General features: G+C 43.5%; 1 protein-coding gene across 2 annotated transcripts in view; it reads left to right on the top strand.

Annotated features, from left to right (window-relative positions):
• LOC129695579 (methylcytosine dioxygenase TET2-like) overlaps nt 1-26,510 on the top strand; it is a 130,812-nt gene extending 104,302 nt beyond the window's left edge. For both annotated transcript variants that reach the window (XM_055632660.1, XM_055632659.1), the window contains 4 exons: nt 3,286-3,375; nt 12,038-12,175; nt 15,787-16,147; nt 22,664-26,510. In XM_055632660.1, the coding sequence (XP_055488635.1) occupies nt 3,286-3,375; nt 12,038-12,175; nt 15,787-16,147; nt 22,664-23,850 (1,776 nt within the window). In that variant the 3' untranslated portion in view covers nt 23,851-26,510. The remainder of the gene's footprint in view (nt 1-3,285; nt 3,376-12,037; nt 12,176-15,786; nt 16,148-22,663) is intronic.
• The last annotated feature ends 738 nt before the right edge of the window (nt 26,511-27,248 follow it).

The following is a 27,248-nucleotide window of genomic DNA, read 5'->3' as shown; positions in this document are numbered from 1 at the left end:
AGGATCTTTACAGGATTTACAGGTTTTAGGTGGCTTTAGAGCATTTAAAACCACACGCGTCACTTGCCCACAACTTGAACTACGGAGCAGACGTGACACTGAGGGAGAACATTCAAAGTTTCAAGCAACAGGCTCCAGATTCAAGTCTCTTTCACAACTAGTTAGAAGTTGCAGGGATTGCAGCCCATTCTGCCCATTCAGTGGGTGGTGAATGGCAGCTCCACATCCAGTGTCTGAGGATTTCTGGTTGTTGCTGCAACCTTCAAAACTCCTTTGTCTCATAACCATCCTGCTGGCTAGAATAAAGGTAGTACGGAAGGTACATTGCTTACGTGGATCTTGGACAAGCAGCAATCAAAGAGAAGCAGGGAGAAGAGCTTATTGGCTGAAACACGTGGGAAAGGTGAGTAAGTCACAGTGGAAAATGTTTAAAACTGAGGAATTGAGTTTGTAAATTTGTAAATTAGGCAATTTATCAGTCAATACAAGCAAGGCGGCTCTAGTGAGTGGCCGTGAGTAAAGTGTGAGTCTTTGGTTCGAAAGTATTAGGAGAGGAGGCTACGCAAAAAGGTGGAGAGGACGGGACGCGGTGAACTCATGACAGGGCAGATGATACAGTGTGATGCTTGCAGAATGTGGGAGCCCAGGGACACGGATGGAGCCTCTGGCTGCTACAACTGTGGCAAGTGCGTCCAGCTTCAGCTCCTGAAGGACCGTGTTGGGGAACTGGAGAAGCAGCTGGATGACCTCAGGGCCATTTGGGAAAACGAAAGTTTCCTGGACAGGACCTACAGTGAGGTAGTCACGCCGAGGATACGGGAAGAACAAAGGTGTGTGACGTAAAGGGTGGAAATCATGGAGTGCAGAAGACCCAGGTGGCTGTGCCTAATGAAAACAGGTACGCCCTCTTGGGAACTGTCGGGCAAGTTGATGTTTCCAATCCGAGTGGCGGACACGTCGGTGGCTCCAATCCTAGAGATGGGACTCGACCGGCGAGACCGACGTCGGGCAGAGCCCTAGTGGTGGGTGACTTCATTGTCCAAGGAGCAGACAGGAGATTCTGTGGCGGCAGACGAGACGTGAGGATGGTCTGTTGCCTCCCTGGTGCCAGGGTTCAGGATGTCACGAGCTGAATTCAGAACATCCTCAAGAGAGAAGGTGAACAGCCGGCAGTAGTTGTGCACGTGGGCACAAACGACATCGGGAAGAAGAGGAAGGAGGTTCTCCAACATGAGCTCAGAAAGTTGGGAAGGAGACTGAAAAGCAGGACATCTTGGGTGGTTATCTCTGGATTGCTTCCAGTACCTCGTGCTAGTGAGGACAGGAACAGGGAGATAGGGGATCTGGGATCTCTTCTGGGGTAGGGGTGACCTGTACAAAAGGGATGGGTTACACTTGAACTGGAGGGGGACTGACATTCTGGCAGACAGGTTTGCTAGGGCTACACGTGTGGGTTTAAACTATATAGTGGGGGGGAGGGATTGACAAATTGGGAGTATAAAGATGGAGTTGAAGGGGAAGTGAGTACAGGAAAAATTACAAAAGATTCTCGAATTAATGGGAAGGAAAGTTCAAGAAGGGATAAAAGAGTAAGGTCGGGGCCAATTGCGAGCGGTGCGAGGGGGTCATAAATACGGAGGTCAAAGTGTTGTATATGAATGCGCGATGTATAATAAATAAAGTGGACGAGCTTGAGGCTCAGTTAGAAATTGGCAAGTATGATGTTGTGGGAATTACAGAGACATGGCTGCAAGAGGGCCAGGGCTGGGAACTGAATATCCAAGGGTATACCTCCTATCGAAAAGACAGACAGGTGGGCAGAGGGGGTGGGGTAGCTCTGATGGTGAGGAATGAAATTCAGCCCCTGCAAGGGGTGACATTGAAACAGGAGATGTGGAGTCAGTATAGATAGAACTAAGGAATTGTAAGGCTAAAAAGACCCTAATGGGACTTATCTACAGGCCTCCAAACAGTAGCCTGGACATAGGGTGCAAGTTGAATCAGGAGTTAAAATTGGCATGTAGCATAGGTAATGCTGTGGTTGTTATGGGAGATTTATGGGAGATACAGGTAGACTGGGAAAATCAGGTTGGTACTGGACCCCAAGAAAGGGACTTTGTAGAGTGTCTTCATGATGGATTCTTAGAGCAGCTTGTATTGGAGCCTACCAGGGAGAAGGCAATTCTGGATTTAGTGTTATGTAATGAACCGGATTTGATAAAGGAACTTGAGGTTAATGAGCCATTAGGAGGTAGTGACCATAATACTAATCCTTTCCACCCAGACACATCATGCACAGACAACTAACACACAACTAACATACATACAACTAAGTTAGGATGGGGTAGAAGCCAGTGCCTCCCCAGCCATTGACCTCACCGCACGTCACTGAGATACAGCAGGCAGTGAAGAAAGCGAATGGCATGTTGGCCTTTATAACAAGAGGAGTCGAGTATAGGAGCAAAGAGGTCCTTCGGCAGTTGTACAGGGCCCTAGTGAGACCACACCTGGAGTATTGTGTGCAGTTTTGGTCCCCTAATTTGAGGAAGGACATGCTTGCTATTGAGGGAGTGCAGCGTGGGTTTACAAGGTTAATTCCCGGCATGGCGGGACTGTCATATGCTGAGAGAATGGAGCGGCTGGGCTTGTACACTCTGGAGTTTAGAAGGATGAGAGGGCGTCTTATTGAAACATATAAGATTGTAAAGGGTTTGGACACGCTAGAGGCAGGTAACTTGGTCCCGATGTTGGGGGAGTCCAGAACCAGGGGCCACAGTTTACGAATAAGGGGTAAGCCATTTAGAACGGAGACGAGGAAACACTTTTTCTCACAATGAGTTGTGAGTCTGTGCCTCAGAGGGTGGTGGAGGCCAGTTTTCTGGATACTTTCAAGAGAGAGTTAGATAGGGTTCTTACAGATAGCGGAGTCAGGGGATATGGGGAGAAGGCAGGAACGGGGTACTGATTGGGGATGATCAGCCATGATCACATTGAAAAGCGGTGCTGGCTCGAAGGGCCAAATGGCCCTATCCTGCACCTATTGTCTATTGCGAGATTGTTAATCGGTTTCTAATCTTTCAACCATGAAACATAAAAAACAATTTAAAGATGTAATTTGTTGCATGATGCATGTCTTTGGAAACTAGGAGTACCCGTTATAATTCTTTACCCAAAAAACCTGGGCTGCTTCCTTGTCGAAGTGTGATATTCCCTTGAGGCAGTGAACTTTAAATCTTTCAGTGGTAGAAATTTTCTCCATGTTGAAATTGTTACCTTGCTTTTCAGGAGGAGAAGCTGGAGGCAAATCTACAAAACCTGGCGAGTTTATTGGCACCAGTTTATAAGAGGCTTGCTCCTGATGCATTCAGTAATCAAGTGAGTGGTTGTTTAATTTTATTTGCACAACTCTTTCAGATAATCAGGTAAATGTATCAATTATCAACAACACTGGTGGAACATTATGGTGTAGATACAGAATCTCAAAAGTTTTGATTTCACATACTATCTGTTTGATATCTTGAACGTGATACCAAAGTAGTAGTGGAGTCAGATACAATCAATATTGGTATTGTTATACAATACAATTTATTTGTTGTCATTTGAACCTCACTGAGGCTCAAACGAAATATTGTTTCCGCAGTGATACAAACAAGTAGAAGAACCAAGACACAACACAATTTACACAAACATCCATCACAGAGAATCTCCTCCCCACTGTGATGGAAGGCAAAGTCCCATCTCCCCCCTGCACTCCCCATTCTCCTCCCAATGTCAAAGTCAAAGCCCCCGCCGGGCGATGCAAGGCCCCACTCCAGGTCATCCTCAACCCCGCAACTCGGGCGGGAAAAGTCGCCGTTGCGGAAGCCCCGAAAAGCGGTCTCCCACCAGGGACCCGTGAGCTCCCTGTGTCACCGTCCACCGGGCTGGCAGCTGGTGTCTCCGAATCTCCGGGGTCGGGCCGCAGCAGCGCGCCACCACAGCTCCTCCCGTCCCAAACTCAGCCAGCTCCGCGATGGTGAGTAGTCCGCAGGCTCTGCGACTGGATCCCCAGGTCGTTCCGGCTGGAGGCCGCTCCACGGTGCTAGGCCCCAACGACAACGGAGACCAGACAGAGAAAAGGTCAGGTCCTCCGTACAGGGGAAAGATTTTAAAAGTTTCCCCCCACACACACCCAGTTAAAAAAACACTATAAACTACACTCAAACGATACAAGAAAATAAAAAAAGACAGACAGACTGCAGAGGCCGCTGCGACGTGAGTAGCGCCGCCCACCCCATCAGTATTTGTATTTGTTTATTATTGTCATGTGTACTGAGATACAGTGAAAAACTTTGCTGGTGTGCTAGCAAGTCAATTCATACCACATGAGAACAATCAAGCCATACACGAGTACAATAGAGCGAAATAACCAGAGTGCAGAATATAGTGTTGAGAACTATTGTGGAGTATATTTTGTTATCTATAGTTACTGATTGCGGCCTATGGGTCAGAAAATCTAAGATCCCATTGCAGTGGACGGTGTTGACTCCTGGGTCAAAGAATATGGAGCTGAGTTTAGTTAGGATTATGACACTGAAGGCAGAGCAACAGTCAAATAGGAGTTAGATGTAGGTGCTTGTTGTCCAGTGATGAGAGTAAGACAAGGAAGATTGTATCTGCTGTGGACGTGTTGTGTCAATAGGCTGATCAAGGCTGTTTGGAAGTACTTCATGATTGTAAATGTCAGAGCCACCGGACTTTAGTCATTAAGGCTATCTTGCTTATGTTGGGCACCGGATAATAGTAGTCTTCCTAAAGCATATGGGAACCCCAGAATGGAGTGAAGAGAGGTTAAAGATGTCTACGATTACTCCTGTCAGCTGGTCCAAGCAGGTTCTGAGGACACAGCTGGGGATTTTATTTGGGGCCCATTGTTATCCGCGGGTTCACTCTCAGGAAGGCCGATCTGATATCTGTGGCGGTGACCGTGGGTACAGGTGCACCCGAGGCTGTCAGAGAGGATGACGTCAGTTCACCGACCTGTTCAAAGTGAGCATAGAATACACTGAGCTCATCAGCGATACTGCCTAACTTCACTTTGTAAGACCATTAAAGCAGATAAGCATTGCTACAATTGTCGGGGATCTGTGTGGTTGGTGGATGTCGCTAACTTGAATTCACACTTGGCTGTACATAGGTTTCTTAGTCATAGAGTGATACAGTGTGGAAACAGGTCCTTCAGCCCAACTTACCCACACTGGCCAACATGTCCCAGCTACACTAGTCCCACCTTCCCGCATTTTGTCCATACCCCTCCACACCTGTCCTACCCATGTACCTGCCTAACTGCCTCTTAAATGTTGGGATAGTCCCAGCCTCATCTACCTCCTCTGGCATCTTGTTCCGGGGGGAAACTTTTAGATCTCTTCCCTGTATGGGGACCCGACCTTTTCCCTGTCTGGTCTCCGTTGCCGTTGGGGCCTAGCACCGTGGAGCGGCCTCCAACCGGAACGACAGCTCAAGTCACGGAGCCTGCGGAGCTGCGGACCTACCATCGTGGAGCTGGCCGGCTTCGGAGCGTGGAGAGCTGTGGTGGCGCGATGCTGCGACCCGACTCCAGTGGATGGTGACACCGGGAGCTCGCGGGTCCCCGGTGGGAGACCGCTTTGCGGGGCACCAGCAACGGCGACTTCTCCCGCTCGAATTGCGGGGTTGAGAGTGACCTGGAGCGGGGCCTTACATCGCCCGGCGCGGCTTTAAATGGCCGCGGACTTGCTAGCGCCCGCCGGGGGCTCTGACATCGGGACCCGGAGCAGGGCCTTACATCGCACGGCGCGGCTTTAAGTCGCCGTGGGACTTGCTAGCGCCCGCCGGGGGCTTTGACTTTGACTTCGGGAGAGGAATGGAGAGCAGGGGAGAGACAGGACTTTGCCTTCCATAGAAACATAGAAACATAGAAATTAGGTGCAGGAGTAGGCCATTCGGCCCTTCGAGCCTGCACAGCCATTCAATATGATCATGGCTGATCATCCAACTCAGTATCCCGTACCTGCCTTCTCTCCATACCCCCTGATCCCCTTAGCCACAAGGGCCACATCTAACTCCCTCTTAAATATAGCCAATGAACTGGCCTCAACTACCCTCTGTGGCAGAGAGTTCCAGAGATTCACCACTCTCTGTGTGAAAAAAGTTCTTCTCATCTCGGTTTTAAAGGATTTCCCCCTTATCCTTAAGCTGTGACCCTTTGTCCTGGACTTCCCTAACATCGGGAACAATCTTCCTGCATCTAGCCTGTCCAACCCCTTAAGAATTGTGTAAGTTTCTATAAGATCCCCTCTCAATCTCCTAAATTCTAGAGAGTATAAACCAAGTCTATCCAGTCTTTCTTCATAAGACAGTCCTGACATCCCAGGAATCAGTCTGGTAAACCGTCTCTGCACTCCCTCTATGGCAATAATGTCCTTCCTCAGATTTGGAGACCAAAACTGTACGCAATACTCCAGGTGTGGTCTCACCAAGACCCTGTACAACTGCAGTAGAACCTCCCTGCTCCTATACTCTATTCCTTTTGCAATGAAATCTAACATACCATTCGCTTTCTTTACTGCCTGCTGCTCCTGCATGCCTACCTTCAATGACTGGTGTACCATGACACCCAGGTCTCGCTGCATCTCCCCCTTTCCCAATCGGCCACCATTTAGATAATAGTCTGCTTTCCCGTTTTTGCCACCACAATGGATAACCTCACATTTATCCACATTATACTGCATCTGCCAAACATTTGCCCACTCACCCAGCCTATCCAAGTCACCTTGCAGTCTCCTAGCATCCTCCTCACAGCTAACACTGCCCCCCAGCTTAGTGTCATCCGCAAACTTGGAGATATTGCCTTCAATTCCCTCATCCAGATCATTAATATATATTGTAAATAGCTGGGGTCCCAGCACTGAGCCTTGCGGTACCCCACTAGTCACTGCCTGCCATTGTGAAAAGGACCCGTTTACTCCTACTCTTTGCTTCCTGTTTGCCAGCCAGTTCTCTATCCACATCAATACTGAACCCCCAATGCCGTGTGCTTTAAGTTTGTATACTAATCTCTTATGTGGGACCTTGTCGAAAGCCTTCTGGAAGTCCAGATACACCACATCCACTGGTTCTCCCCTATCCATGCTACTAGTTACATCCTCAAAAAATTCTATAAGATTCGTCAGACATGATTTACCTTTCATAAATCCATGCTGAATTTGTCCAATGCTTTCACCACTTTCCAAATGTGTTGCTATCCCATCTTCAATAACTGACTCTAGCAGTTTCCCCACTACCGATGTTAGACTAACTGGTCTGTAATTCCCCATTTTCTCTCTCCCTCCCTTCTTAAAAAGTGGGGTTACGTTTGCTACCCGCCAATCTTCGGGAACTACTCCAGAATCTAAAGAGTTTTGAAAGATTATTACTAATGCATCCACTATTTCTGGAGCTACTTCCTTAAGTACTCTGGGATGCAGCCTATCTGGCCCTGGGGATTTATCGGCCTTTAATCCATTCAATTTACCCAACACCACTTCCCGGCTAACCTGGATTTCACTCAATTCCTCCAACTCCTTTGACCCGCGGTCCCTGCTATTACCGGCAAATTATTTATGTCTTCCTTAGTGAAGACGGAACCAAAGTAGTTATTCAATTGGTCCGCCATATCCTTGTTCCCCATGATCAACTCACCTGTTTCTGACTGCAAGGGACCTACATTTGTTTTAACTAATCTCTTTCTTTTCACATATCTATAATAATATTTGCATTCACTTATTATGTTCCCTGCCAGTTTTCTTTCATAATCTATTTTTCCTTTCCTAATTAAGCCCTTTGTCCTCCTCTGCTGGTCTTTGAATTTCTCCCAGTCCTCCGGTATGCTGCTTTTTCTGGCTAATTTGTACGCATCATCCTTCGCTTTGATACTATCCCTGATTTCCCTTGTTATCCATGGATGTACTACCTTCCCTGATTTATTCTTTTGCCAAACTGGGATGAACAATTTTTGTAGTTCACCCATGCAGTCTTGAAATGTCTTCCATTGCATATCCACCGTCAACCCTTTTAGAATTAATTGCCAGTCAATCTTGGCCAATTCACGTCTCATACCCTCAAAGTTACCTTTCTTAAAGTTCAGAACCATTGTTTCTGAATTAACAATGTCACTCTCCATCCTAATGAAGAACTCAACCATATTATGGTCACTCTTGCCCAAGGGGGCACGTACAACAAGATTGCTAACTAACCCTTCCTCATTACTCAATACCCAGTCTAAAATAGCCTGCTCTCTCGTTGGTTCCTCTACATGTTGATTTAGATAACTATCCCGCATACATTCCAAGAAATCCTCTTCCTCAGCACCCCTGCCAATTTGATTCACCCAATCTATATGTAGATTGAAGTCACCCATTATAACTGTTTTGCCTTTGTCGCACGCATTTCTAATTTCCTGTTTGATACCATCTCCAACTTCACTACTACTGTTAGGTGGCCTGTACACAACACCCACCAGCGTTTTCTGCCCCTTAGTATTTTGCAGCTCTACCCATACCGATTCCACATCCTCCAAACTAATGTCCTTCCTTTCCATTGCATTAATCCCCTCTCTAATCAGTAACGCTACCCCACCTCCTTTTCCTTTCTCTCTATCCCTCCTGAATATTGAATATCCCTGGATGTTCAGCTCCCAGCCTTGGTCACCCTGGAGTCATGTCTCCGTGATCCCAACTATATCATAGTCATTAATAGCTATCTGCACATTCAACTCATCCACCTTACGAATGCTCCTTGCACTGAGACACAAATCCTTCAGGCTTGTTTTTACAACACTCTTACCCCTTATACAATTATGTTGAAAAGTGGCCCTTTTTGATTTTTGTCCTGGTTTTGTCTGCCTGCCACTTTTACTTTTCACCTTGCTACCTATTTCTTCTACCCTCATTTTACACCCCTCGGTCTCTACGCTCACACATTTAAGAAACACTTTCCCTTTAACTCCATCCTCCACTATCCCATTCGACACCCCACCTCCCTTATTCAGTTTAAAGCCACCCGTGTAGCAGTGGCAAACCTGCCTGCCAGAATGCTGGTCCCACACCTGTTAAGATGCAATCCGTCCCTTTTGTACAGTTCCCCCTTACCCCAAAACAGATCCCAGTGATCTAAGAATCTAAATCCCTGCCCCGTGCACCAGTTCCTCAGCCACACGTTCAGGTCCCGTATCTCCCTGTTCCTGCTCTCGCCAGCACGGGGAACTGGAAGCAAACCGGAGATAACAACCCTGGAGGTCCTGCTTTTCAACATTTTTCCGAGCTCTCTAAAGTCACGCTGCAGAATATTCATCCCCTTTTTTCCGGCATCGTTTGTGCCGACATGCACTACCACTTCCGGATGTTCACCTTCGCCCTTTAGGATTTTCTGCACTCTGTCCGTGACATCCTGGATCCTGGCACCGGGAAGGCAGCACACCATCCTCGCATCCCGTCTGTTGCTGCAGAAACCCCTGTCCGTACCTCTCACGATGGAGTCTCCCACTACAATGGCCTTGCCTGCCTTAGGCCTTTTTGGTTTTGGCTCAACAGCCCTATTCGCATCACAAGCCAGTCCGCCACTCACGTCTTCTGTCCCAACAGCTTCTAAGCGGATGAACCTGTTTACAAGAGGTACACCACCCGGGGACGTTGGCATTCCATGCTTCCCTCCCTTTCTCACTGTCTCCCACCTTCTCTCTTCCAGTACCTTAGGTGTAACAATCGTACTGTAGGACTTGTCGAGGAACGACTCCGTTTCTCGTACGAACCGGAGGTCATCCACTTACTTCTCCAGTTCCCCAACACGGCCCTTCAGGAGCTCTACCTGGATGCTGGATTCCATCCTCTACACTGGATTCCATCACAGTGAGGAGGAGATTAACTGTGATGGATGTTTGTGTAAATTGTGCTGTATATATTGTATTGTATTGTTATAAATCTCACATTCAAAAGCGAGATCACAATAAGACGGAAGAGTCTCTTATCTCCTGATGCAATAACCGAAAAGTTAAATTTCTCCTCACATCTCAGATCCACATTTACAAGAGTGTAATTTGAGATTGTGGACAGCACTTGCCTTTCCGAGTGGGAGACTTGTGGGCAGTAGCAGCATTCCAGACCTTGTGCACAAGAACCTCTGACTCTCCTGTGTAACGCTGAAGGGTGCTGCACTGTGAGAGATGTTATCGCCACATGAGGTGTAAGCTGAGGTGGTGACTTCCCTGCTTGGGAGGTGTAATAATGTCCCATGATTGCAAGAACAGAATGTAATTCCCAGAGTATCCTGGCTATCGAGATTAGTGAAGACATGGATTACCTGGTCATCATCATAGTTGTCTGTGGAATTATGTTGTTTGCACATAAACTGCTGTACCTACTACACTTCAGAAATAGCTGTAAGATGCATTTCTATGGCCAAAGGTAGGCAAAAATGCTGAAGAAACTCACCGGGTGAGGCAGCATCTATGGAGTGAAGGATTAGGTGACGTTTCAGGTCGAGACCCTTCTTCAGCATTTTTGTCTACCTTCGATTTTTCCAGCATCTGCAGTTCTTCCTCAAACATTTGGTATGACCAATGTCATTAAAGGAGCTATAAAAATGCATGCATTTCTTTCAATCACACCTTCCATAATGCTGAACATTAAATCTTCCATCATATTTATTCTTAATCTCCCTGAAAACCTACCATTATTTCAATTCATGCAGAGATCAAAGGAGAAGACTATTTGGGATGGTTATTAAACAATATTTGACACCAAGCTACAGATGGTACTAGTACAAATCAAAATGTCAAGATACAAAGGAAGAAGAATTTTGAGAAGGCTTTTCAGAGCATGTGAACTTGCAGTTGAAGGTTATGCCAATATTGTAAAAGGACAAGAGGAAATTTAAAATATTTGAAGTGGCAAGGCAATGAAAGGACTTGAAATCAAAGAGAATTTAAAAATGATAACTTATCTTATCCAGGAGACAATGCAGATCAGCAAAGACATTTTGCTGGTTTAATAAGATCTCTGCCCTGTAAATCTTAATCGGCCCTTCTCCACATTGCAAAAGGTTGAAATTATGATGCTTTTCTAAATCCTGGTTGTCTGGGTTGGCTCAATCTACATTTATCTGGCAGAGGAAATACCTAATTCGTAACATACCCAGTCTCAGACGGTAGTTAATTAGATTATTTTTGTATCTATTTCAATATCCTGCAAACAGGAGAATTATGATGATGTTCATGATCTAATTTTGTTTTCACAATTCCGAGTGATTACTAATTTCATCTGCTGTTGGTGATGGAGGCGTACCTAATGGCCACCTCCCTCGCACAGTGTTTCCAACATAATATGTGGTTTGCAATTACAAACAAATGCATGTTGTTGTCTCTGTACTGTACACTGACAATGACAATTAAAATTGAATCTGAATCTGAATCTGAATCAAACACCAGAAGGGTTATGCATAGCAGGTACCTGCTGAGTCAAGATGCAGGAAATTCAGGATTCTGGGTCTGTTAACCACCTCATTTGCAGTGTAATGAAAGGATCTGCAGCGTAATTGTATTTGTGTTCCAATTGGCACATGTCCAGTGAATACAAAAGTGGTGCGTTTATAGGAAGCTGTGGTCAAGCCGATGAAAACAAATTTGTCCTTTTTTCTGAAATCAGAAAATATTCACTCCCTGTCTATAATGAAAATCGTAATCTTCCACATCACTTCTTGTGCTTCAGACTGCTGATGCAAGATGTGATTGAACAGCCTAAATGGTTGTAGAGAATGGCAGAAAAGAGGACCATGATTGGATAGTTATATGGACGGGAAAGGAATGGAGGGTTATGGTCTGAACGCAGGTATATGGGACTAGGGGAGAATACGTGTTCGGCACGGACTAGAAGGATCGAGATGGCCTGTTTCCGTGCTATAACTGTTATGTGGTTATATGGGAGGGATGTACTCTGTATAATAGCATTCAATTGTCAATGAATAAAGATTGATATTTCCGTTCCAGGTTGAATTTGAACAGAGAGCACCAGATTGTCGGCTGGGCAAAGCAGAGGGACATCCCTTCTCAGGAGTGACGGCTTGTGTTGATTTTTGTGCTCATGCTCACAGAGACTTGCACAACATGCAGAATGGTAGCACTGTGGTAAGTACAACTTCTTTGTTCTTCCAAAAGTAGACTTTCTGCAATATTCACAAGCAACTCATTGGCTGACAATGAAATCTGATGCATTTAAGGTAGACAAAAATGCTGGAGAAACTCAGCGGATGAGGCAGCATCTATGTAGCGAGGGAAATAGGCAACATTTTGGGTAGAAACCCTTCTTCAGACTGATGCGAGGGTGGGGAAAGAAAGTAAGAGGTGGGGCCAGAGGGCTGAGGGAGAGCTGAGAACGGGAGGAGAAAGTAAGGACTACCTGAAAATATTTTGCTTGGTGTTACGACACCCGATTGCAGGTACTTCAGAGCCGCGTAACATAATTCAAAAACCAGGTTCAAGTTCAAAAATCTTTTAATTATTCAATGGAACACAAAACCCAAATCTGATTTAAACAACCCAGTCAGGGATATGGATGGACTAACAAACAATTAAACAGTGCTCCAGCCAGCCACGTAATGGACCGTCGAACCAGAGACTCTAAAACCAGCCTAAAGAGATATAACCCTGAAACAAAATACACAAAAACACTAAGGTCAGCCCTTATCCGTCCCAATTCAATATTTGTTAACAAGTAATGGTGAAAGTACTCAAAGTTCTATGTCATGTGGCCAGGCCTTCCTCAGCTCACACCAGCAGGCTGCTCCCAAGTCAAGGTCTACGAAGAAGAGAGAGAATCCTGGGAGACTCTGGTATTTAAGCTTCAGATGATTCACCCGTCACCTGACGCAGCTTGGCCAATCGGGTACAGGAGCCTTTAACCCCTTGATTCCAGACTCACAGCCACGAGGCCTGTACTCGGGAGAGAAACAGAAAAAGGTAAGTACATAGCATTCACCAGGGGGGGGGAGCGCCTAACACTTGGGCCATTTGCACCCCAGCGGTATGAACATTGACCTCTAATTTCAGGTAGACCTTACTTTCTCCTCCCCTTCTCAGCTCTCCCTCAGCTCTCTGGCTCCACCTCTTCCTTTCTTCCCCCTGTACTCCTACCCTCACATTAGTCTGAAGAAGGGTTTTGACCTGAAACGTGGCCTATTTCCCTCGCTCCATAGATGCTGCCTCGTCCGCTGAGTTTCTCCAGCATTTTTGTCTACCTCTGATGCATTTAACTCAGCTCTGCTTAACCTGAATTTTAATGGAAGACAATCAGCTGCATATTTATTGTCAAAAGTGATGAATCGCCAAATCAATCATCTTCACACGATTCGAATGTCAACACAGCACCCAGTTGCTCACAATTGGACGCAGATCCAGACTTGCCCCCTGCTTGAGCACTTAATGCCCACAAGAGGAAATTCAAACACCAGCACCATCTCAAGCTCTGTACCACATTAAATACCAGTATGACACTACCTGCAACTAACAACATTGATGCCAACACCAACACCTTCACCTGCACTGATACCAACACAGGCACCTGCACTGACACAGACTCCTGCTTGAAGTCAGTGGAGCCACTGGTAAACCTATAGCCTCGCAGCTGTAGTGACTCGGGTTCAATTCTGGACTCCGGTGCTGTCTGTGTGTAGTTTGCTTGTTCCCCTTCAGACTGTGGAGACTGTGCTGTGATTTCGGCCAACATCCCAACAAGTGCAGGTGTTTATTGACGTACAGTGAAAAGCCTTTGTTGCATGCTAACCAGTCAGCAGAAAGACAATTATAACCATATAACAATTACAGCACGGAAACAGGCCATCTCGGCCCTACAAGTCCGTGCCGAACAACTTATTTTCCCTTAGTCCCACCTGCCTGCACTCATACCATAACCCTCCATTCCCTTCTCATCCATATGCCTATCCAATTTATTTTTAAATGATACCAACGAACCTGCCTCCACCACTTCCACTGGAAGCTCATTCCACACCGCTACCACGCTCTGAATAAAGAGGTTCCCCCTCATGTTACCCCTAAACTTCTGTCCCTTAATTCTGAAGTCATGTCCTCTTGTTTGAATCTTCCCTATTCTCAAAGGGAAAAGCTTGTCCACATCAACTCTGCCTATCCCTCTCATCATTTTAAAGACCTCTATCAAGTCCCCCCTCAACCTTCTGCGCTCCAGAGAATAAAGACCTAACTTATTCAACCTATTCAACACAATTCATGATTACAATCAAGCCATTACAGAGGCCATGACACCGAACACATGCACTGATTCACGCACCCGCACCACACCTGCAGCATTCTGCACACATTCTGCGCTCCGCATATGTTCACTGCTCCACACACCTGTGCCATTCCGCACACCTGCCTTCTCTACCGGCTTGCACCTCTCTAACGACCCTCATTACAGTGTATTGGTAGAAAATTTAACCACATAAATGTTGGGGTAGCCCAGATCCATTGTCATTGGTCCCCAAACACTAAGGTAATTCCTTAGCCACAGCCTTTGTCCCAATGCCTCGCATCTGTATGATACCGAACCAATCCGCACACAACGTGAATAATCTACGGACCACATATCCACTCCATTTGTAAAACTGGCCAGTTGTTACTTCCATAGTGTTGCTCAATTCTACCCCTCCTCAATTCAGCCATGGCTGAAACCCTGCCCATTAAACTGAGTACACACCAGACTCCTTGCTAGCCTTCCTTACCCTACTTACTGTGACCAAGAAAAGCTCTTCTGCCTGAGTTCCGATTCACATCAATCCCCATTCACCAAATCCCCTTGTGCTCAGTAACTGTCACAGGCTCCCATTTAAACCAGTATCGAGCTCTGCCCCACTCCAGGATAACTCTGCTCCTCTGATCTTCATTTGCCCCAACATTAATAGCCTTTGTCTCAAGCTCAGAAATTCCCTCCCTCAGTTCCTTTGCCCTTCTTTCCTCCTCTGAGATGCTCATTAATACCTAACTCTTTGATTCCTCCGAAATTTCCTGATGTGGTTCACTGCCAGATTTTCTGATAGAGTCCAGTGAATTATTTTGCTATATTTAACTGTGTTTGATGGAGCCTAGTTGTTATGGATGTAATGCATATGTGGATGTTTTGTCAAAGGGACACCAGTGTAGGAGGATGTAAATAAATTACTCATTGAAAATCAGTCTTTATTCCAGGGAAGTTTTCAGCTGCCTGGTTGATGTTGTTAGGAAGATGGCAAATACTGTACCTTCCACCAGACCACTGCTACTCATTTGTTACTGCATTGAGAACATTGAGCAGATCTCTCTCATTGTGTTTAAACTCTGTTTAAATTGTGTAAATTAATTTGGATCTACATCGTGTAAAATAAAAGTTAAGCCTTCAAAGATTTGTGTTGCATAACTTCTGCCTGGGGTTAAAGTCAGTCATACAGCACAGAAATGTGTCCTTTGGCCTAATTCATCCATGCCAACCAAGGTGCCACTTCCATTTACCTGCGTTTGGCCTATATTTTTCTAAATATTTCATAGAACTTAGAACATATCATAGAGTGTTGCTCATAAAGGCTGCAATGTAAGTTGTGGGGGTAGAATTTGTAAGTAAGGCAGCCTCTTACTTTTCCATGGAAGTCTCAGATATTATTTGTATCTGAGCCTTGCCTCATTTAAGTTCAACAACTGTTTTGCAGAATATACAATTAATCAATTATTTTTTTTATTATTGGTGCACCTAGGTTTGCACACTTACCAAAGAGGACAATCGGGTTATTGGCCAAATTCCAGATGATGAACAGCTCCACGTGCTGCCGTTGTACAGGATTTCTTCAACTGATGAATTTGGAAGCGCGGAAGGTCAGGAGCAAAAGATCAAGGAAGGTGGTATTCAGGTGCTGTCCTCTTTCCGCCGTGTGGTGAGGATGTTGGCTCATCCAGCCAAGTCAGGGCGGCAGAAGAAGGAATCCAGAAAGGCAGCGCGGGTCACAAATCAGGAAAACAGCACTGCAAAGGCCGAGAAGGGACATTCAACGACTGCAAGATCAACTCAGGCCAGCTTGGTGAATGCAGCTTCCAAACAGCAGCTGCCAAGTAATTTAGGTAAAATCAATTACTTTTAGCCAATCTCGTCAAATTTGCCCAAACTGTATTTGAAACATCAATTGCCCATTTTCCCCATGTGACAGCTAGATGCTTCCTTAGAACAAAACCAGGAAAGGCTAAAAATATCAACAGACCAGGCAATGTATGTGGAGGTAGAAACAGCTTCAGGTTTATGATCTTAATCAAAACTAGGGCAATTTAGAAATAAACTATAATCCAGTTGAGGTTAGGAAGATAGAAGAAAGTAATGTTAGGGCAATGATGCAGCCTTACTTGCCACCAGTCTGGACAGAGATTGATTAGTTGGTCAAGATCACAGATTGTCTTGTTAGCAAATGTTAGCTGGAAATTAATTTCTGTGGGTAGCCATGTTTGAGAAGAATGATCCAGTCCTTCATTCACAAAAGCACAGACTTTTGTGCAGTAATAAATGTCCATCTACAGCAGTTCAATCCATATTTCCACAAAGGGGACTAAATAATCATATTTTCATTCCTCCTATGTGGAATCGTGATGCTCATGGACTGTCTGGATAGGAACAGTCAAATACAGAACATAGAGATACAAGATACTTCAGATATTGGAAACCTGAGCAAAAGGCAAATGTTGGAGAAACTCAACAGGCCATGATAAGCATTCAGGTGCATCAATCCACAAGACATGATATATCTATTCCAAGTTATTGAAAGAAGCAAGAGAGGAGATTGTAGGGGCCTTGATGAAGGATATTGTAGACTGGTAACCCTCACATCAATAGTAAGAAACCTGTTGAAGATGATTCTTCAGGTTTCGATTTACTCACATTTGGAATAGAATACAGTTTATAAGATAGACACAAAATGCTGGAGTAACTCAGTGGAACAGCCAACATCTCTGGAGAGAAAGAATGGGTGAAGTTTTAGGTTCAGACTGAAGACTTAGGTCTGAAGAAGGGTCTCAACCCAAAACGTCACCCATTCCTTCTCTCCAGAGATTATGCCAATCCCGTTGAGTTACTCCAGCATTTTGTGTCTATCTTCGTTTAAACCAGCATCTACAGTTCCTTTCTACACAGATCTATAAGAATTTGGATAGGCTGAATTAGCAAGGGTGGAAATGTCAAAGACTAGAGGCCATAGCTTTAAGGTAAGAGGCGCAAATTTTAAATGAGGTGTGCGGGGCATGTTTTTTTACACAAAGTTCTGGATGCTTGGAACACTCTGCCAGGGTTGGTGGTGAAGGCAGATACAATAATGGTATTTAAGAGACTTTAAGATGGGCACATGGATATTTTGAGAATGTCGGGATACAGATCATGTGCAGGCAGATGAGATTAATTTGGCACAGACGTTGTGGACTGCAGGGCATGTTCCTGTGCTGTACTTTTCAATTATTTATATTCTAATGGAATAATTAGGGACATCAGTATGTCTTTATCCAAGGCATGAATGTTTTAATAACTTGTTGAGATTATTGTGGAGGTGACAAAAATTAATGATGAGGGCATTGATGTTGTCTACATGGATTTTAGTAAGGCATATAATAAAGTCCCTCATGGTAAGTTGATCCAGAAGATTAAGGTGCATGGTATTCAGAACGACTTGGTGGTTAGTATTCAGACCTGACTTAGCCATAGAAGGCAGAGGGTAGTGACTGAAATGTGTTATTTTAGCTGGAGGTCTGTGACCAGTGGAGTTCTTCAGAGATCTTTGCTGGGACCTCTTTTGTTTGTGATGACTTGGATGTAAATGTGGATGGTTTGGTTAGTTGGAAATCAACACCAAAATTGGTGGTTTTGCGGACAGTGAGGAAGGCCACCAAGACGTACAGCTGGATATAGATTAGTTACCGGAATGGGAAGGGAAATGGCAGATGGAGTGTAAAGCGAGCAAGTTTAAGGTGTTGCACTTTGGAGGGAGAATGTAAAGGGAAAGTAGTAGGTATGTTACAAAACCTACCTGAATCGCCATTGGGAATCTGCCCACAGCCAGGTCCGCGACTTTGGCGCTGTTTGGAGGGGGCGGGTTTAAAACGCGATTTTTACTAGGCTGTACTAATCGCAGATGTTCAGCCTAGTAAATCATTAACGAAAAATCGCTGCAAGACCCGGTCGCAAAAGGTATTATTAGTTTTATAGGCCTCGATAATATAGTTATAATAGTTTAAAATTACTCTCTGATTCCGTAACATCTCGCAGCCCCAGGGTTTTATAGAGCAAACAATTAAAGGTATGTACCTTATTTTTACATTAAATGGGGCATATATATAACCCTATATATCAAGTTATCTATAGCGAATAGTTCATTTTGGGCTTTTTATATCCCGCAGTATTTTTCTCGGCATTTGAGGGCACTAATCCAGCGCGCTGTCAACGTTCTAAACCAGCGCGTTCACAGAAACCCACTAGGAAGCCGATTTAAATGGGCATTTATTTACAGCAATTGAACACTAAATTCCTTCCATTTGGCCTATAAATTAATGTAAATTAGATATAAAAATCATGTTATATTGTGAATTATTTGTGAATAATCTTTGGACACTTAGGCTATTTAAAAATGTTAATCTTTCCTTAAGAAATGGGCCTTTGATTATCCAAGATCACAGCTTTTTTGTAATGTCCATTGAAAATCAATAGGGAACAAGATGCTAATTTCCGAGTATGAAAATGGCCATAACTTTTTTAATACTTGAGATATGAAAGTGAATTTGGTGTCAAATTAAACTTATTGTTATGCTTTATCTGATGGGATAAATTGCAGACTTGATTTTTAAAATCTCAAAATTTTGTAACATTGCTAAAAGTAGTCAATGGCCAGAACCTTAACTGCATCGATCTACAGTGGAATCTTGGGGTCTAGGTCCACAGCTCCCTGAAAGTGGCAATGCAAATAGATGGAGTGGTAAAGAAGGAGTATAGTATGCTTGCCTTCATTGGTTGGGGATTTCAGTACGACTCACTGAAGAAGGGTCCCAACTCGAAATGTCACCGATCCATATTCTCTGGGGATGATGCCTGACCGGCTGAGTTACTCCAGCACTTTGTGCCTTTTCTTTACCAGAATGCTGCCTGCATTAGTGGGTACTAACTGTAAGGGGAGGTTCGACAAGCTTGGATTGTTTTTCTGGAGTGTTGGTACTTGAGGGGAGTCCTGATAGAAATAAATAAAATGACAAGATAAGATAGACAGTCAAATCTAGTTCCCAGACAGGAAGTGTCAAACACTGGGGGGAAAGCTTTAAGCTGTGAGGTAGAGTTTAAAAAGGATATGGGGCAGAGAGTGGTGGGTACCTGGAAAGGTCTGCCAGAAGTGATGGTTTATAGGCGCATGGATATGCAGGGAATGAAGGGATATGGATAAAATGCAGGCAGTGGAGATTAGTTTAACTTGCCATTTTATTCGATACAGACATTTTGGGATGAAGGCCCTGTTCCTGTGCTGTTTTGTTCTATGTTCTAAATTAATTTTGGACACAATCAGCCAGCTCATCTTGATTCTGTTGAACCAATCTACAATGTGGGACAGTGCATATCACTCTGCCTTCATCGATATTCTCCAATCAGTCGGTCAAAAAACTACAATCAAGCCGTCCAGTGTCCAGATACAAGATACAAGGGAATTATGTTGAGTTCCAGATAAAGTCACAGTAAAGTTTGATTAAAGATAGTCCAAGGGTCTACAATGAGGTAGATGGTAGGTCAGGACTGCTCTCTAGTTGGTGGTAGGATGGTTCAGTTGCCTGACAACAGCTGGGAGGAAACTGTCTGTACCTGTCTGTGCCTTTACACTTCTGTACCTCTTGCCTGATGGAAGCGGGGAAATGAGGGAGTGTCCAGGGTGAGTCTCGTGCTTGATCATGCCGTTGGCCTTGCCGAGGCAGCGTTAGGTATAAATGAACTCTATGGAAGGGAAGGTACACAAAAATGCTGGAGAAACTCAGCGGGTGCAGCAGCATCTATGGAGCGATGAAATAGGTAACGTTTCGGGCCAAAACCCTTCTTCAGACTGATAGGGGGTGGCGGGGAGAAGGAAGGAAAAAGGAGGAGGAGCCCGAGGGCTGGGGGATGGGAGGAGACAGCCCGAGGGCTGAGGAAGGGGAGGAGACAGCAAGGGCTAACAAATTTGGGAGAATTAACAGCAAGGGCTAACAAAATTGGGAGAATTCACAGCAAGGGCTAACAAAAGGAAGGGAGGTTCAATGAAAGGGAGGTTGGTTTGTGTGATGGTCTGGGCTGCATCCACAATTCTCTGCAATTTCTTGCGGTCTTAGATGGAGCTGTTCTCAATCCAAGCTGTGATGCATCTCGATAAGATACTTTCTATGGCGCATATGTAGAAGTTGGTGAGAGTTGTTGGGCATATGCCGAACTACCTAATCCATCTCCTTTGCCTCCCTCAGTATCCTGGATAGATTCCTCCTTAATGTTTCTCAATACATATATCAACCCCTCCTTTAATATTGAGCTAATGTTGAGAATACTGGAGCAACTCAGCCGGTCAGGCAGCATCTCTGGGGAAAAAAGGATCAGGTTACGTTTTGGGTCGGAACCCTTTCTGGGTGGAGGTGGGGAGGGGGCGGGGGAACTTGTGGTAGGAAAAAACAAGAACAAATCAGGGTCGGCAACAGACGACCGGGGAAAGGTGGATCCCAACATGGCCCTTTGTTGGTTGAGGAACGGATACAGGGATGCAAACATTGGAACTAGTAGAATGATTAGGGTTGGGGAGGGGGACAGAGAGGGAATGCAGGGATTACTTGGAATTAAATAAATCAACGTTCATAACACTGGATTGTAAGCTGCCGAAGCAAAATATGAGGTGCTGTTCCTCCACTTTGCGTGTGACCTCACTCTGACAATGGAGGAGGCCCAGGACAGAAAGGTCACGATGGAAATGTGCTGGGGAGTTAAAATGTTTAACCTTTACTCCTGCTACATGTGCAGAGAATGCACCTGGGGAATTTCCCACATTGTTGAATGCATGCCCTTGTCATGATTGCACTGAAACATGTACATTAGATGTACAGTTGGTTCTTAGTTTAGTTTAGTTCAAAGATTCAGCATGTAAAAGGCTGACCATCGAACATCTGTTCACACTAGCACTGTTGTCCTACTTTCCCATCCCTTTCTACACATTAGAGCCAATTTACAGAGATTAATTAACCTACAAACCTGCATGGCTTTGGGATTTGGGAGGAACTCGGAGGAAACTCACGCGGTTACAGGGAGAATGCAAGCTCCACACAGAGAGCACCCAAAGTCAGGATTGAACATGGGTCTTTGGTGCTGTGAGGCAGCAGCTCTACCAGTTGCGATCCTACCAGCAGAGTACCATAGCTGCCATCTTCTCTGTCCCATAACCCTTCCTCTCACCAGTTTTTTGCTATCAATTGGAGTGAATGTAATATTGGCTGAGGACCAGCATGTGAGGTGGGGATTCCAAGAGAAAGCTGGAATGGATCACCCCACGGCACATTTAGCTGGATATGGCTGCAAATAAAATCAGCCAAGAATATATAGTCACGATATTTTATACAAAATCTTTCTTTGAGCTTACTTCTTATGTACACAGATGTTGCTGGGCCTCAAGGGCCTGAGCAATAAGGAGAGATTGAGCAGGCTAGGTCTTTATTCCTTGGAGCACAGGATGATGAGGAGTGATCTTATAGAGGTGTATCAGATCATGAGTGGAATAGACATTTGAACATGAATAGGAAAGTTTTAGAAGGATATGGGCCAAACACAGGTAAATGGGATTAGTCTAAATGGGACAGATAGACACAACATGCTGGAGTAACTAAGCGGGGCAGGCAACATATCTGGATAGAAGGAATGGGTGATGTTTCGGGTCGAGACCCTTCTTCAGACAGGCATCTTGGTTGGAATGGGCATTGGGCTGAAAGGCATGTTGCCATGCTGTATGACTCTATAACTCTATAGCAGTATTCTGGGGATGTTATAAATGCTGAGATTATTGTTACAGAACAAATTAGATGAAATGTTTATTTTCATCCTGACTTAGGTGGAAGGAAATAATTCTGTGTTTTTGTCCAACTATGTTGCAGTTAGATGTGGAAAGCATTAGAAGAGATACATTTATCCTAAAACACTATGTCAGGAGGAGCTGGGGTTATCAGCTGCCAGTTTGCGGTTGGGTTATGAGATCAAAAGAATGTAAACACAGGTGTGATGTAAAATGGACAAACACCTTAAAACTGTTCTTTTCCTAACTGAATTGGTCGGATTCCTCTTCCCGACAGGGAACAATGTGGATCAGATGAGGTCAATCACTTGGCCCATCAGTGCTAATTTGTTCACCATCCCCACCTTCCACCCGTTCCTATTGTTTAAAATCTGTTCTATTTCTTATTTTTCCAGTTCTGTTGATGCATTGTCCTGTTCCTCTCAACTCAGATGCTGCCCGACTTGCTGAGCATTTCCAGCTTTGTCGGTTTCTATTTTGGATTTTCAACATCTGCGGTGTTTTATTTTTGCCTGATTTCTAATTTTTTTTCCCCATTTTATTTTTATTGCAGGTCACGCTATTCCGCCATCTATTCAACAACACACGGTGCCCAATATCTACCAGTCTGCCCAACCAAGCACTTACCCGGGTTACCAGTGTAATGGAAGCACATCTGTTGACAACTTTCACCATTATATGGGGTCTTATTATCCCTCACTTGCACATCATATGGACATGTACCGTTATCAAGTCCCAATGAACAAACTTACCCTGCCACCAATACAGACTCTCTACCAGCAGTTTTCAAATTCCTACAGGTTTGGCAATGATCAGATGTGTATGAGCAGATTTTGTAATTATCCTGATTATGGTGCGCCAGTTAATGGCTACAACAGTTGCCAGATTGACAACAGAATAGCGAACATCCAACAAATGAGAGGTTACCCCCATTTTGATTCTTCCCCTCAAACTGAGACCCAACTCACAGAACCTACGTCTAAATCAGTGCCCAATGTGAGCCAAGAGACCTTGGATCATCCTGCAGTGGCTCATGGCAGCCAATACCATTCACACACAAGCTCATACCGACCCAATGATCTTCGGCCTGCCGGATCTTTCCAAATTGAAAATAAAGAAAATGAACTTGATTTGCTTGGAGCAAAAGGTCCATCATCAAATAATTTACAAGCAAATGTATCAGAAACTGTCAATCACAAAGTTCCAGAAAACGGTGCTCACGTGCTTTCACAAAATGATGCACCTGTTCCAGAAGAGCCCCAGGAAGTTTGGTCAGACAGTGAACATAACTTCACTGATAAAGATATTGGAGGAGTCGCAGTGGCACCGTGCCATGGATCTATTCTCATTGAGTGTGCAAAACGTGAACTACATGCAACAACCCCATTGAAAAGTCCTAACAGAAATCACCCAACAAGGATATCTCTTGTATTTTACCAACACAAAAGTATGAATGAGCCAAAACATGGACTAGCACTCTGGGAGGCCAAGATGGCTGATAAAGCCAGAGAACGAGAAGAAGAAGCAGAGAGACTTGGTTTGGATTACGTGCCTCCCAAATCTTACAGCAAAAAAGCAAAACGAGAGCCTCCAGAATCACACGAACCTGTAGAACCACCACAGATACGCTTTATGAGGACTCTTGCACAAAGGACTATGACTTTCACAACAACCTCAGTAACTACAGCATTCCCGTATGCCTTCACACGGGTTACAGGGCCTTACAATCGTTGGATATAGCGTCATGCTTACCTGGGTTACCTCATTTGCTGTCTGGCATTTGGCAAGGCAGCTGTGCTATACCCCATGGGGAAGAAACAGCACTGGCAAAAAGAATAAAACACCAGCAAATGGAGCCAGGCTACAAAATACTTACCCTGTATCTCAATTCAAATTTGAAAGAGTGCTCACAGTAAGGACCAAGCTGAAAAGTGTCCTATGCAAAAAAGTGTTGTAACAGAAAATTATTCTGGGATATGGATACATACAAGGCCTTACTGTAAATTAATTTAAACTAAGTATTTATGCTAGACACAAGTGACCTCTTATGTCATTGATGAGCCTAATCCTAGGAAACGGGGCAGGATCAGAACCCAGTCCTCTGGTGCTGAGTGTTGAGGCAACATTCAAAAACTACACATTTCCAACATGTAGTTTTCACTGCATAGAATGACTATCAAACTGATAGCAGTTTGTTTGCCTTTCTCTATATGTTGATTGCAGATAACAGTCAATTCAAACAGCTGAAATTGATTTTAATTGAATAGTCAGGAAAAAAAACTGAAAAGTTTAAAATTCATGGTGCTATGTTTGACCATTAACGGTGCTATATTTAGAGGATTTTTAACATCTTTATGTAAATTTCAGATGCCATTTAAATGGTTTCATAATTATTAACATTTTTCAATTGATTAATTGATGCTGAGACGTCCTCTCATAGTGCAGAGGGCTTTTAACTTAAAGCTCCGGCTGTGTGAAAGAAAAGCCTACATTTAAAATGTAGCAAAGTACTTTGGAGGGTCAATGAATTCTGATTCAGTCGTGATCCTCAAAATGAATTTCATGAAATATTTTGTAAGACGTTGGTATTCAAAAAGCACTTTGAATATTTTAGGGATTGACATATTGAAGGGTGATAGAGTACTAAGAGATTTACTGTAAAATAAAAGACTGTCAAAGTACTTTATATTATCCCAGCCATAAGTCAGATAATAGGCTACACGTATACCCTTTAAATGTCATTGATTACCTTACAGTTTGGGATTTACTGGATATAATGGGAAACCTTAAGAGAATGCCACATAAAACACTGATGCTGGTGCTCACATACAATGTGCAGCTATATCTGTTATGTTAAAATATAACAGTTCATACTCAATCATTAAAGTGATTGTGCATTTTTTAGATCTAGGCTTTCATATTAACACTTATCCCACAGCATGTTTTAGACAAAAATACTATGGTTATTCTAGACCAATTAAAACATTTATAAATGAAATATATATTCACTCAATAGATTTGATTTGCAATGAGATGCTGATGTTTGAATAGAAATGTAACTTTTTCACAGTTACAATATAAGCAGAGTCATTAACGGAGAGAACTGATAACATACCAGGGAAGAATAAAACAGGGTTAGTTGTATCAAATGGTGAAATCAGGCAGCTGGCTTGCTGTGGTAATGTTAAAATCATAAATGTGTAAATATGAAAATGCAAAAAAAAACAAAAAACAAAACTGTGTACAGTAAATTAATTTGTAAACAGAAATTTCTTTTTTTTTACTTAATGCTTTTACTATTTTAGTACTGTAATATTTTCCTAATACTTTCCTTTAAGCTTTTTTCAGAATGGTGCTACTCAATCTGCTACGGTAAAATGTGAGTTTAGGAAGTGTAAAGAGGATTGGAGATGTTTATACTTGTCATATACCTCAGCTCTTGTACTGGGCAATAGGAAAATGATGTTTCAGTAGTCAGTAGTGTTTTGTACACCATCATTGTTTAATTTAAAAGTCTTTATGACATAAATTCTTTTTTTTTCATTTTGATACTTGATAACTTGAAACTCGAGCTTTTGTTCTACAAGATGATCAGGGATATTACAACTCTTATTTTCTCCTTTTGCCAATACATCACCTGTGTTTTAATACCACCCTTTGTTTTATTTTTCAGGGATACCTTCATTTTGTTTAATCCCTATTTGGATTTTACGTGAATAGTGGGATACATGTACTTGATGCTTTTAAATTGAGCGTTTGTGAACCGATGGTTTTGTTTTTAATTCTAAGCAAGAAAGTACGTAATAGTTCTCTTTTCTTTAAGAATTTGAATGATGTATGCACTGAGCTGATAAAAGGGAAGAAAATAAAGAATTGAAATTTGCTATTTTCCTGGTGGGGGAGGGGGTTGAATTAATGTCTCACATGAACGAATGAATTTGTGTCACTTGTTGTACAGGGCCCAGCTTCAGTAGCAACATGTCTGTTGGAAGTAAAGTGCACGTATAGGTTATTGGGTTGATGCTAGCCATACTTGAAGAAGCTTCAGAGTGGTGTTGACATTACTTGAATTTAATTTCAGTTTGATTGATGCACAGCGGTATATATTGTTCACTTCTCAAGCTAGAGGTTAATGTATACTCAAGTGTAAGATACTTAGTTGAATTTGACACTAAAAGTCAGTTTTGGTGTGCATTTCATTCTATTCTGTATTTTACTTTAGCTTTGCTCTTTACTGATAAATTGGGTATGTTGAAAAAAAGATAAATAAGGCTGGTTATAAATACTGTAAGTAATGTACTAAAAGCAGAAAGTTATTTGAAAGCTGTTTATTATATCATTCCCGATAATGCTGAGTTGTGGGTCTTTTTAATAAAATTTATATTTATTTAATGCAGATATACTTAACATGTGTGCTTATTTTGCAAAAGAAACTTGTGTCAGTGACAGAAGTGCAACAGAGATAGGTGTTGCCTGCGCGTTTTTCTGATCTGCTATCCCAACCTACATTGAATCCACCCCTGGTCCCATTGAGGTGAATACGACCCTTGCCACAGTTGAGCTTATTGTAGATGATCATATGGATATCTTGGCTTCCTCTGAGGCATGGCTGTGACAACATCTTTAAGAGTTCCTACACCGCGGGAAACAATTTAGTCATTGAAATCCGAACCTGGCAGATCAGCATAATACACGACAAATAAATGATTATAATGTGGTTTGATTTCTACCAAATAGCAAAGATCAAACTTACATTCAATCACCACAAATCGTTTTGAAAGAATCCCAGACTCTAAGGTATAAACTCTTGTTCTATCCACCAAGTTGTACAATTAATTTCTTCAATTCACCTATCCCATTATTGAAGAATGGAGTCCTGCAGAGACCATGCCCGATGCATGCACAAGGGCATCCTATTTGCACATTGCTGGTTACGCAGTAAAAGCCAGAACCACATTCAGTAAGAAGTAACATGGGGCTCTCCAGTATTTGCAGGGTGATTACATCAATTCCAAACTGCCCACTTGCTTAAAAAACACCTCAAATCCAATTGCTGCTAGTTTTCTCCTCAAGTCTCTAATACATCATAGCACCAAACCATGAATTATTACTGAAGATGGACACAAAATGCTGGAGTA

The sequence above is a fragment of the Leucoraja erinacea genome, chromosome 3 (genome assembly GCF_028641065.1).
Source record: "Leucoraja erinacea ecotype New England chromosome 3, Leri_hhj_1, whole genome shotgun sequence".
Taxonomy (NCBI): Eukaryota; Metazoa; Chordata; class Chondrichthyes; order Rajiformes; family Rajidae; genus Leucoraja; species Leucoraja erinaceus.
The sequence above is the reverse complement of the archived record's forward strand: the minus strand, read 5'-3'. Positions and strand labels throughout refer to the sequence as shown.